At 34.1% G+C, this 13,833-nt stretch overlaps 1 protein-coding gene across 8 annotated transcripts in view; it reads right to left on the bottom strand.

Annotated features, from left to right (window-relative positions):
- The window catches only part of LOC123557580 (uncharacterized protein DDB_G0287625-like), a 39,419-nt gene extending 30,771 nt beyond the window's left edge, over nt 1-8,648 (bottom strand). The window contains exon 1 of one of the 8 annotated variants that reach the window (XM_045349126.2): nt 8,495-8,648. Coding sequence is in view for 7 of the 8 variants with exons in the window: in XM_045349122.2 (XP_045205057.2) it covers nt 2,784-3,002 (219 nt within the window). In the remaining variant the exon portion in view is untranslated. Of the gene's footprint in view, nt 1-2,783; nt 3,255-8,494 lie in introns of those variants that run through there. The other 7 variants (XM_045349122.2, XM_045349121.2, XM_045349125.2 and 4 more) reach the window with 7 other exon arrangements.
- Nucleotides 8,649-13,833: the final 5,185 nt, after the last annotated feature.

Raw genomic sequence — 13,833 nt, 5'->3', positions numbered from 1 at the left:
TATCAAAATAAAAACTGCATCAGTTAAAAGGGTACACAATGTGCCTATCACATATTCACATATTTATCTATGAACATTATAAAAATACATTAATTTCTTGTTAAGTTCTTAATTTCATACCTGTTGTCTCATCAGTATGTCAAAGGTTTGAATATTCGATTCACACAGTTGAAAGTACCATTAAATCCATTGTTTTTATTACCTTCCTTTATGATTCAAAAGTTTACAGAAACATTTTTTTTGTTTTTATTTTATGTTTTTATTTTAGAATTAACTTAAGTCTTATGGGTCAACTATTAGCAGCTGGAACTCTCTTTCCTGATCATGTTAATTTTGAACTAAAAATAAATGAGCTGTGCCATGGGAAAACCAACATAGTGGCTTTGCGACCAGCATGGATCCAGACCAGCCTGCGCATCCGCGCAGTCTGGTCAGGATCCATGCTGTTCGCTAACAGTTTCTTTAATTGTAATAGGCTTTGAAAGCGAACAGCATGGATCCTGACCAGACTGCGCGGATGCGCAGGCTGGTCTGGATCCATGCTGGTCGCAAAGCCACTATGTTGGTTTTCTCATGGCACGGCTCATATGTATTAACTCTGCAATTCTTTTGAATGTTTTTTTTTTTTACATCTTTAATTGCCAAACTGCATAAATTAATTCATATCTTTAAAAGACATTTATAACTTAACTACCAATAATGAATTTATATCTATTTTTTCTTCTTCGCCTTAATTCTATTAAATATTTTAATGTTATGTTAATTAAAAATATCACTGCCTACGTTATGGTCGAAAAAATATATATGACCAAATATTTTGGAAAAAGGAGGTGGGGAATGAAATCTAATAGGTTTATAACTCGGAGTCTTTTAATCAAAATATGATATGGCTGTTGGTTTTGAAGCACATAGATTTATTTCACAGATTATGCCTTTTGTACATAAAACCTTATAAAATCAGGATTAAGATTAAGTTTAAAGGATCTTATCTTTGAATGAATCAATAAACGCCACCAATCTGTCACACTTTAATAATTTATTTGGCATTTGAAATCTTGTCCTGAAAAATAAATATTTGAAGGGTGGTCAGACTTGATAAAACTGATCATAAATGATTTAATATTTCATAATTTTAATGAATCAGTCAGTCTGTTTAGACAATTACAGTACTTCTTAATCATAATTTTATTTTTAAAAAATTGTTGTTAAAGCAACAATCGATAATTTCTATTTAACCCTAACCCCGTTAAATTTCTATAATGAACTTGCCAATCTTTCAATTTGGACAGTTACCATTAACTGTTAAAAGGGGTTCTTACCTAAAAGATACTTAATGAATGGTGAACAGTGCAGATCTTGATCAGACTGCATGGATGTGATCATGATCCACACTGGTCGCAAAGGCAGAATCAATTGTGTCCAGCATGGTAATTATGCATTTTCTGTATGTGACATCAGCTTTCTGGTCTGGTACAAAAAGCCATATTGATTACCGGCCGAGATTTAACGAAATATAGTCACCAAATAACCTACAACGTTCGATTTTAATGCTTGTTTAAAATATTCAAAATCTGCTAATTTTTAATTAAAATACAAACATTAGTTCTTTGGCCATTTTTTTCAACCAATGGAGGTGGACTGCATCTCTGTGATTAAACCACTACTAATGGCCCATTTCTTTGATCTAGCCATTTATACTGATGGCCCATCTCTTCAATTAAACCATTACTGATGACCCATCTATTTGATTTAGCTACTACTGATGGCCCGTCCCTCTGATTTAGCTACTAATGATGACCAGTTTCTTTAATTTGGTGCCTGTTTCTCTAATTTAGCCACAGCTGAGGATCTTTCTCTTCAACTTAGCCACTAGTAGTGGTCTGTTTCCTTGATTTAACCAATACAGATGCCCCAACTCTTTGATTCTGTTTCTTTGATTTGGCCACAACTGAGGACCTTTTTCTTTGCTATAGTCATTAATAGTGTTTCTTTGAGTGAAGTGAATACAGATGGCCCATCTCTTTGACTTAGTGATGACCTGTTTCTTTAATTTGGCACCTGTTTCTCTGATCTTGCCACAAATGAGGACCTTTCCTTTTGATTTAGCCACTGGGAGTGGTCTATTTCTTTGATTTAACCAATACTGATGGTCTGTCATTACTGATGGCCTGTCTCTTCTACTTAACCACAGTATAAGGTTTGTAACATTTAATAAAATGGGACTTTTGAATCAGATTTTAGTTTAGATCATTTAAAAAAATATTTAGTTTACACCTCACAGTATTAAAAAAGTTTAAACATGATAATACTTAAGTCACATTTTTACATATATTTTAAGGTTCCCCAAAGGATGTTAATCAGTAAGTGTTGCCTTAACAATATGTAGAATATGACTGTCAATGCCAGATTATAATAAAGACATGAGCCGCGCCATAAGAAAATGCCTTGTGACCAGCATGGATCCAGACCAGCCTGAACATCCGCGCAGTCTAGTCAGGATACATGCTGTTCGCTAATGGGTTCTCTAATTGCGATAGACTTTGAAAGCGAACAGCATGGATCCTGACCAGACTGCGCAGATGCGCAGGCTGGTCTGGATCCATGCTGGTCGCAAAGCCACTATGTTGGTTTTCCCATGGCATGGCTCACATCAATATTTTAAAAGTAAATTATTAAAATCTAACACATTACCACAAATACATATACCTCTGTAATCTGTTTAATCTCATTAACTTTTGGCATAAGACCAATTTAATATAATTTTCAATTCCTCAAAAACCCACCAGTTGTATTCCATCTTTTTTTGTTTTCACATAATGAACTTCATATTCAGGGGCTCGCGGAGATTTTCGCACTTCACAAATATAATTAGATTTCATAGATCCAACGTTTTCTCCACTGCTGGTTATAGAAACACTCCTGATCATTTTTTCACGGGCTAGTTTCTGCCGCATGTCTATAGCTGTGCCGTCACCAACTAAATAATACTTTCTCAACGGCATAATATTATATAAACATTAAATAATAAAACTGACAATGTTCACTTTGTAAATATATATTTAGCCCATTATTTTCCATAATGATCGCAACATTTGATCTCCAATACAAACAGTGGTAATTTTGTCAAAGCAAGAAATTCGATGTCCTTGTCGTTAAAAATCCAATACATAGTGTCTACTGGGTACATATCAATAGTCGGTAACTACTATCCATAAATGATCATGTATTGACACGAAGCACTTCGGGTGTCTCCAATACACAAAGCAATTAATCGACTTTTAAATTAATGCAATACGTGGAGGAAGTTCTGTTTTATGGTCCAATCTTTTATCAGGGACGAAATTGTTTTTCATCACGAAACATACTTAAAACAAGATTTGTTACTATAGTTAGCAAATTAAACTAATAAAATCAGCAGACTAATTAAGCAGACTGACAAACCAGCAAATACTTTTCCTTATTAATCAATACTGTGAAATCATTCATTTGTTCTTCGGATTAAATTTTGCCCACTTACTCAAATGTAATTCCACGAAAAATTAATTCCCATAAATATTAACAATTTCACAATAAGTCTGTTGGCATTAGGTGACTTTGATAATTTTAAAATACAAAAAGACATAAACTTTTTTCTGCAATACCTGACATTGAATAAGAAAAACAGATATAAGCTGAATGTAGCAATATAATCCTAATGCAATGAGTTAAATATTATGATATATATAAATATTATCTATTTGTAAGAAACATTTTTGGTGAATTTTTAAGATGTAATTTTTACTTAGCATGAATAATATAAAGAATCTAATATATGTGAAAATGTCAGCAAATAAATTCTGCTCGTTTTTGTTGAAATTTAACTTTGTGCTAGGGACTGCCTGTCAACAGAAACCACCTTGTTTTAAAGACCACAACTTTAATTTCTAATTTAAACATTTACTGTGTATTTTGACCTGTGGAAAAAAAAGAAAACCGGTGGTCTTTATGCACAAGTTCGATTGTATATGACTGAAACGAGTTACATGTGAAACCCATTCAAATTAAGAGGGAGCATAAGGCAGTATAATAAAACGGAAAAATTTGTAGTTGATTGTAAAAAAAAATCAGTTTTATTGCTTTCCTTGTATAATTTTATCTAGCCATCTATACGGTATACAAAGTATTAAACTGTAAATTTGTTTTTTAAGTCACAATGTCATTCCATTTACAAACATTCAATGAAATATAAAACTCTTAATAAAAAGGAAGTATTGAAATTTCATTCCTTTCATTTTGATATAAAAAGGACGTATTGAAAATCTCACTCACTTTTTTTTAGAAAAACTTAAATGTTCTTTTTGTAGCTTTCATTTTATTCTTAAAGGTTTATGTTAATTTTAACTAATTTTCATACCTATATTTATAAGCCGGACCCATTACCTGCAAATTATTAATTTACATGTACACAAGTCACGTCTTTATCCCAAACCGTCTTCCAGGTTTCATGAAAAAAAAATCTTGTTCTTTTAAATTTAGTGAAGTGTCTGATGGATGGACAGACTGGTAGACAAAATAAATATGCATTGCATATGTTCCATTTTACTTTCTATCTATGTCCCAAGTTTTTAAGAAAAAATCTCTTGTACTTTTGAAGTTATGGGAGGATCCACCATTTTTGATTTACGGAAAGACTGACAGGTGGACAAAATGGACAGACAAAATAATCTTCTACCTATTTACCAAATTTCCTAAAAAATCACTTGTACAGTTTGATTTATGACAGAATACACATTTTTTGTCATATTTTTTGGACTATTTGTTACCATAGAAACCACGTTTATTGCCATAGCAACAAAAACTAGAAATGTGTCACAGACACGGATGCCCCCGCAACATGAGAAAGGTCACAGGCATGGTACTGCTCACAAACTAAAAGAAGGACCCTTGGCCCTATTTATTTACAAAAAAAAACAATATTGTAGGAAAACCAGAAAATTTAGTAATCTGTATATGTAGTGAAAATTGGCTAAAATCAACCAAGGACTGTGACCTTGACCTCTGACCTAGTCAAATGGTTGTTACGCATGACACATCGTCTATCCATGCTTATCATTTGTATCAAATTATATATTTTGAAATCGGACCATGCATGTCAAAGTTATGGCCCGGACACAAAGACCACTTATGTAGTGAAAATTGGCTAAGTTCAACCAAGGACTGTGACCTTGACCTTTGACCTAGTGAAATGGTTGTCATGCTTGACACATTGTCTATCCATGCTTATCATTTGTGTCAAATTATTCTGAAATCGAACCATGCATGTCAAAGTTATGGCCCAGTCATGAAGACCACTTATGTAGTTAAAATTGGCTAAGTTCAACCAAGGACTGTGACCTTGACCTTTGAGCTAGTGAAATGGTTATTATGCATGACACATTGTCTATTCATGCTTATCATTTGTGTCATATTATTCTTAAATTGGACCATGCATGTCAAAGTTATGGCCTGGACACGAACACCACCCTTTCCCAAATACACAAACAAACACACAAACATACACACAAACAAACAAACAAACAAACACACACACGGACAGGGGTAACACTATATGCCCCCGCCCCTCCCATTTTATGGTGGGGGCATAATAAAAGTAAAAGTTTCATGAAAAAAAATATTGTACTAGGATTCTTCTCTGCCATTTTTAGGGGTCATATTTTTTTGTAAATCTATTAATTAAATAACCACAGTTTTTACCAAAACAGAAAAATAAAAGGATGTGCTTATTCTCTGTATTGCCAATAATATTCTAAAAACCAAGTTTCTTGAAAAATATCTAGTACTTTAAAGTTATTGCAGAATCCCACTTTGTGTGACAGGCCAAACCATAAGTCTCCTCGTGGAACTCCGGTAGGGGACAAATAAAGTCATATTGTCTACACTGGTTCACTGTATACCTCTATATAAATGCTCCCCAGACCCCACCCATCCACACCCTATACTGTAATAAAAACAAGAGGACCATGATGGTCCTGAATCGCTCACCTGTCCCAACATGACCCAGTTTTGAACTGAGTATGACATCGTCTTTTTTCTATTATTTGACATAGTGACCTAGTTTTTGAGCTCATGTGACCCAGTTTTGAACCTGACCTAGATATCATCAAGATGAACATTCAGACCAACTTTCATACAGATCCCATGAAAAATATGGCCTCTAGAGAGGTCACAAGGTTTTTTCATTATTTGACCTACTGACCTAGTTATTGATGGCACGTGACCCAGTTTCAAACTTGACCTAGATATCATCAAGATGAACATTCTGACCGATTTTCATGAAGATCCATTCAAAAGTATGGCCTCTAGAGAGGTCACAAGCTTTTTCTATTTTTAGACCTAATGACCTAGTTTTTGACTGCAGCTGACCCAGATTCAAACTTGACCTAGATATCATCAAGATGAACATTCAGACCAACTTTCATACAGATCCCATGAAAAATATGGCCTCTAGAGAGGTCACAAGGTTTTTCTATTATTTGACCTACTGACCTAGTTTTTGATGGCACATGACCCAGTTTCAAACTTGACCTAGATATCATCAAGGTGAACATTCTGACCAATTTTCATGAAGATCTTGTGAAAAATATGGCCTCTAGAGAGGTCACAAGGTTTTTCTATTTTTAGACCTACTGACCTAGTTTTTGACCACAGTTGACCCAGTTTCGAACTTGGCCTAGATATCATCAAGATGAACATTCAGACCTACCTTCATACAGTTCCCATGAAAAATATGGCTTCTAGAGAGGTCACAAGGTTTTTTTATTATTTGACCTACTGACCTAGTTATTGATGGCACGTGACCCAGTTTCAAACTTGACCTAGATATCATCAAAGTGAACATTCTGACCAATTTTCATGAAGATCCATTCAAAAGTATGACCTCTAGAGAGGTCACAAGCTTTTTCTATTTTTAGACCTAATGACCCAGTTTTTCATCGCAGCTGACCAGTTTCGAACTTGACCTAGATATCATCAAGATGAACATTCACACCAACTTTCATACAGATCCCATGAAAAATATGGCCTCTAGAGAGGTCACAAGGTTTTTCTATTATTTGACCTACTGACCTAGTTTTTGAAGGCACGTGACCCAGTTTCAAACTTTACCTAGATAGCATCAAGATGAACATTCTGACCAATTTTCATGAAGATCTTGTGAAAAATGCGGCCTCTAGAGAGGTCACAAGGTTTTTCTATTTTTAGACCTACTGACCTAGTTTTTGACCGCACGTGACCCAGTTTCGATCTTGACCTAGATATCATCAAGATGAACATTCTGACCAACTTTCGTAAAGATCCCATGAAAAATGTGACCTCTAGAGAGGTCACAAGCAAAAGTTTACGCACGCACGGACGGACGCACGGACGGACGACGGACGCTGCGCGATCACAAAAGCTCACACTGTCACTTTGTGACATGTGAGCTAAAAATAAATATTAACCCTTATCATGCTGGACATGACTGATTCTGCCTTTGCGACCAGTGTAGATCATGATCAGACTACATATCCGTGTAGTCTGATCATGATCTACACTGTTTGCTATTCAGTCAGTATTTATTTGGTATGCAACAGTTAATGGTACTGTCCAAATTGAAAGATGGATCTGTTCATTATAGAAATTTAGCAGGGTAAGGGTTAAGTTATGTTTATTTCAGCATTATATTGGTAAAAATTGTTAAAATTCATTCAACAGAAGAACTTTTTTTGAAACTGGGCTCCTAAATACCATCCCCTTTTTCAAAATGCAATGCCAATCAGGGTGTTTATTCCTGGGTATATGGTATTAAGAGATATTTGGTAATGAAATGATTTTTACTACCGGTATAACTCTAATAGAAAAGCTCATTAGCATTATTAATTAATGAAATGTTTAGGAGCTTCATCATTTTCATTAATTTTTAACGAATTGATACATTTTAACCATTGAGATGAGAATATAACCACAACAACAACTATACCAATAAACACCAGTAAAAAATCTGTCAGTATTTAATCCTTACAGAGAAGAAAAATTGGGGTAAAAATCAATCTGCCTGTTTTATTAGAAAAATAAGTAAAGAAAAAAAATTCATACTGCCTTTTGAAAAAAAAAGTTTCAATACTATTATATAAATGAGGTGTAAATTGTGAACGATCAACTGTCAAATGCTTCAATCAATACTAGCCGTTCGTAACGTGATCAAACGTTAACGATTTTTCAAAATCAATTTTAATTGGCGGTCTACCATACAGTACATTTACTTATCTCTGGGGATATTTAATTTTGGAAGCTATTTCAATAAACACACATCTTAATATTGACGAAATTATATGAATATCAAATACAGCGCATATTAATTTATGGTATGGGCAGTCACAATCTGGAACAAGTATCTATCAATCATAAAATGGTTCAACCAGGTTACCGGTAAGTTGATATAAGATAAAATGAAAGAAGAATATAGCAAAAAAATTACCTTTCAGGTTTTAAGAATACAAAATCCAGACTGAACCATACAAAAATTAAGGGTAAGATTATATTAGATTGGATCTTTATTACATAACCAATATAAAACTTGAATGAAATTTATATTGTCTGATAAGGTACAGGGGTGAAACCAGGTATTGATTCTCTAATCGGGGTGTTTGGGTACTTAGTTGCTATGCAACAAACATCATAGTACAAGACTTGTAGAGTTACCTCCCTTGGAAAGACATACAAATAGACAATCTTTATGTATCTTAAAACAATTTTTTAACCAAGTTTATATATGCGAATTTATTTACATTAAGGAAATATCAAATATACAAAAGCAAACATAAAACTTTCAATGACTGTATGACAAATATTCAGTTTAATTGAAGGAAAGATGTCAGTCAATTTTTTAGATTAAGAAAGAAGGGTCCTTTTTTATTTCTTTAAAATGAACAGCAAAAAAATAAGAAATAAACAAAGCAGAAGAAGAGGTCCCAGATGCAATGGTAACACCGTCTGACTATGGAACCAGGGGCTGTGAGTTCAAGCCTCAGCTTCTCAAATAAAAGAGCTGTCACAGGAATCAGTGTGCTCAGCTATTTGGATGCGGGATCATAAAATTGGGTACAGCAGTGGAAGCTGAAGCTCTCAAAGAAGTGTTTGATTTCAATGTGGATGACAACATTTGACATTAGCTTAAGCCCCTGTCAAATGTATCAAAACATTAAGTATAAAAGGGACATGATTCATGGAAATTTCTACAAGAGCAACACACCATTTGTCATATCAAGTGGCTTAATATATGAAAATATCTAAAAAATTTGAAAATCTCTACAAACACAAGTCTTGTGGAGATGTTTAAAATGATGTATAATTTATATGAGGCTCTTGCAAAATAAAGCCACAATGCTAGGAGAATCTTGGTATGGATTTGGTGGATCAAACTGTAAAGGCCATTAAAATCTTTATGAAGAACCACTCACTTCAGCATTGGTGGCTAGAGAACCAACCCTGCCTTTAACAATTCATGTGGTCCCCATATGTTTTCCATATATTCTCTATTTGGATCACCTTGGACAACTCAAGACATTTTGCTCATCCCCTTTTTGACTCAGAGTATGTTTATTTTGCGATACTTTAGAGTCATTGTTGTTTCCATTCAAAATCGCACTTGCAAGATTGCATTCCGAGATTGATTTCTAATTACTGTTTATAACCATGGGCCCTGTTTATTATAGTTTTTCTAACATGATGTGTAACATTTCCTTTAAACATACATGGAATGAGTATTTCATTCTACAATAAAATACACTAGTCTTGTGAGTTACATTTTACCCACTATGATTGAAACCCAGATACTCTAAAGATGATTTTTATAAGCACTTGTGCTGTATATTTCATTCACATATTAAATATAGGGGCACATTTATTATTCCTGAAGTCAAAAGCTACCAATAGAATTGTAATGTCCATGTAACTTCCAAGATACTTATAAGTAGAACTTGCATTTTTAATGGCATATGGTAACGGTATTCATTTATTCTAAAGACTCTTACTTTGTTAAAATCAGTTAGTTTTTCTAAAAATGTTTAATTAAAATCCAATCAATTGTATAGCAGAGCTACTGCCGAAAACATGTAATCTGGACAGACAAAAATTCAGTAAACGTCTACACATACCATATATGGAGAAATTATCATTAGCACAGCCTGTAGTACAGTATCAAGAAACAAGAGCTGTCTGTAAGACAGCCAATACTCAACTATTTGAACTGTCCCAGAAGCAGGAACATTACCCTAGATGTTAAAATATCTATAGAGTTTCAATCCAGTATCTGCATTAGTTTTGGAGATAGTAACTTGCATACAAAACTTTAACCAGGATTGTCCAAGTACAAAAGAGGGCATAATTGGGTCAAAATGCACATCATACTTTGAGTCTTATAACCCTGAAGACACATGTGAAGTTTCAATTCAATATCTACATTAGTTCTAGAGACAGTAACTTGCATGCAAAACTTTAACCAAGACCTTCTAAGTCCAAAAGGGGCATAATTAGGCCAAAATGCATGTCAGGTATGGGACTTGATCTTGTGAGGTTGGTTATTTACCAAGAAAAAGAAAATAAAACTTTCAAATCTATATTCCTTTAAATAATAGCTATATGTACTTGCATGCAAAACTTTAACCAGGATTTTCTAAGTCCAAAAGGGGGCATAATTTGGCTAAAATGCATGTGATAGTTTTGGGACTTGATGCTATCACCTAGTTTTATAACCCCAAAGACATACGTGAAGTTTCAATTCAATATCTACATTCGTTTTGGAGATAGTAACCTGCATGCAAAACTTTAACCAGGACTTTTTAAAGTTCAAAAAGGGGCATAATTTGGCCAAGATACATGTCCGAGTAATGGAACTTGACTCAAGGAGGTTAGTAATTGACCTAGAACAGGAGAAAATAAGTTTGAAAGCTATATGCCTTTAAATGATAGCTATATGTACTTGTATATAGATGTACTTGCATACAAAACTTTAATCAAAGTGTGATGCTGACACTGATGAGGGTGAGGGCGAGGGTGCCAGGGTGAGTAGAATAGCCAGACTATTCTTTGAATAACCAAGCTAAAAATCAGTAAAACTGATGGATGCTTCCCGAAAATGTTTTATTGCTTATTATAAGAACAAAAGTGGAATTCACTTACTGGGCACATAATTATAGTTTACTATGGCTGAATAATCAAAAGGGAAATTACTCATTGAAAAATCATCCCAAGGGAACAAGAAGACAATAATTATGCATACCTCCTTTTGAGGGTTAAGCATCAAACGAATTTCAGCTGAATTCCAGCTGGTGGTTGCTGAGAAATACTCCTGACAAGGATAGGGCTACATTGGTTGCAGACGAATACTACAGACAAGAAATGGTACTATAGTATACTTATGTTCAATAACCAAATGGTAATAACTCTGTGAAAAACTCATCCGACCAGAACACAAAGATAATATGAGCCACGCCATGAGAAAATCAAGATAGTGGCTTTGCGACCAGCATGGATCCAGACCAGCCTGCGCCTCCGGGCAGTCTGGTCAGGATCCATGCTGTTCGCTAACGGTTTTTCTAATTGCAGTAGGCTTTAAAAGCGAACGGTGTGGATCCTGACCAGACTGCGTGGATGCGCAGGCTGGTCTGGATCCATGCTGGTCGCAAACCCACTATGTTGATTTTCTCATGGCGCGGCTCATATGTGCATTTCCTTTTGATAGTAAAGCTTCCTAGATTCCATTTTCAGCGTTGCTGAAAAATATTCTGGATAAGAATTGGTGGACAGACAGATGGATTAACTAAGTGGCAACCATAAGCTTCCTCTTTGGCCAGCATAATAAATTCTGGAAACCAACTAATTCCAATAAACAAATGAGCCGCGCCATGAGAAAACCAACATAGTGGCTTTGCGACCAGCATGGATCCAGACCAGCCTGCACGGATCAGGATCCATGCTGTTTGCTAACAGTTTCTCTGATTGCAATAGGCTTTGAAAGTGAACAGCATGGATCCTGACCAGACTGCGCAGATGCGCAGGCTGGTCTGGATCCATGCTGGTCGCAAAGCCACTATGTTGGTTTTCTCATGGCGCGACTCAAATTACTCTTCAGACATACAAAATTAATGTTGATTTTAAGAGTTATAACTAAACCAGCAGTGAAATTACAAATTCGGAAGGTTTATACAACTGTGGAAAAAACAAGGCAAAACATGTAATATTTAACAGTTTAATGCAAACATAACTACAAGTTAACATAGAATAATCAGATCTCCTAAAAGATAATGCTAAATCCAGTATTTTGGAATGATATCTCGTACAAAAAGAGCAAAACACCTAGATAAAGACAATATTAATCTATAACCTACAAACAAATCCCGTCCAATTCTGCCAATTTCCTTCCTTTTACATGATAAATGCATATTATAAACACTTGGCAGTATTAACTCAACTTTGGAAATGCAGTTCATTTACATTCTTACAATCAGCCAATATTTTATGATAAGTTTTGTATCATAAATGAACTACATTAAAACACATAAATATATAAAGGGTATACCTTTACATTCATTAAAGGGAAATTAAGTATTAAAAATAGTTAAAACTGCACATTTCTGCTAATTAAACAAGTGCTAATGTATTATGTCTGCCTGTATGCAATTTGTGCTAAAAGTAACGCAATATATTCCCATTATCATGATACATGTGTATTATGACTGATTTCAAATACAAGTCGGTAGAATTTTATACCCTGATTTAACACTAATGTATATTGCATAAATATTTTTCTTTCATTGTTCTGTACTGTAGCTTAAATTATCTCCCCTCCTACAAGTTTCCATCATTTGTAATGTTTAACCCTTACCATGCTAAATTTCTATAATGAACTTGTCCATCTTCCAATTTGGACAGTACCATTAACTGTTATAAGGGGTGCTTACCAAAAACATACTGGGAGAATGGCAAACAGTGCAGATCATGATCAGACTGCAAGGATGTGCAGGCTGACGATGATCTACACTGGTCGCAAAGGCAGAAGACCAAATTGTCTCCAACATGATAAGGATCAAAACAAAACAGCTACCATATCGCAAAGTCAGATTAATTTGGAAATATTAAAATATATGAAAGCTAGTCAGTTGAAATCATTTTATGACCTGTTGTACAGCGGATACAAAATATACTCATTTAATTAATAATATTCCTGTGAATATTTTCTCTCTTTATGTCAAAGAAGATACAACAAACAAATAATTGATTCTTAACAACATAAATAAACGTGAAATATATCCAAGGTAGAGTAAAAATATCTAAAAAAGATATTTTATTGAGTTAAAGGAGCATTTAGCATACAAAGCCTAGGCTATAAGAAATTTTTTGATTACAAAAGTGCCACTGTTTTGCAAAGCTATGTGCAGTTTTGATTAATAATAAAGTTTCTAAACTAATGGACTTGGTGCAGCATTCTAATAAAAGAACAGTGCAAGTTAATTCAAAGAGGTTTGTATGAACATTTTATACTCTGCAACAATGACTTTTTCCTTCTTTTTTTTTAACAATCTCACTATAAACAAAAGAACAAAAGAAAAAAAAGTTGAATGAAATTAAAACTTTTCTTTTTGATAACAACTAGCAAAATGTTAAATAATGTATTGAGAAAATATTTATTCTAAAAATAAATATAAAAAAAAAATAATTATGTCCAATTGTTCAGAAAAGTAATTTAAATTAAAAGTGCTACACTCATAGCAACTGGTAACAAAAAGGTTAAAATGTGACCTACTGGTACATTGTGTC

This window comes from Mercenaria mercenaria, chromosome 5 (assembly GCF_021730395.1).
Source record: "Mercenaria mercenaria strain notata chromosome 5, MADL_Memer_1, whole genome shotgun sequence".
Classification (NCBI taxonomy): Eukaryota; Metazoa; Mollusca; class Bivalvia; order Venerida; family Veneridae; genus Mercenaria; species Mercenaria mercenaria.
The sequence above is the reverse complement of the archived record's forward strand: the minus strand, read 5'-3'. Positions and strand labels throughout refer to the sequence as shown.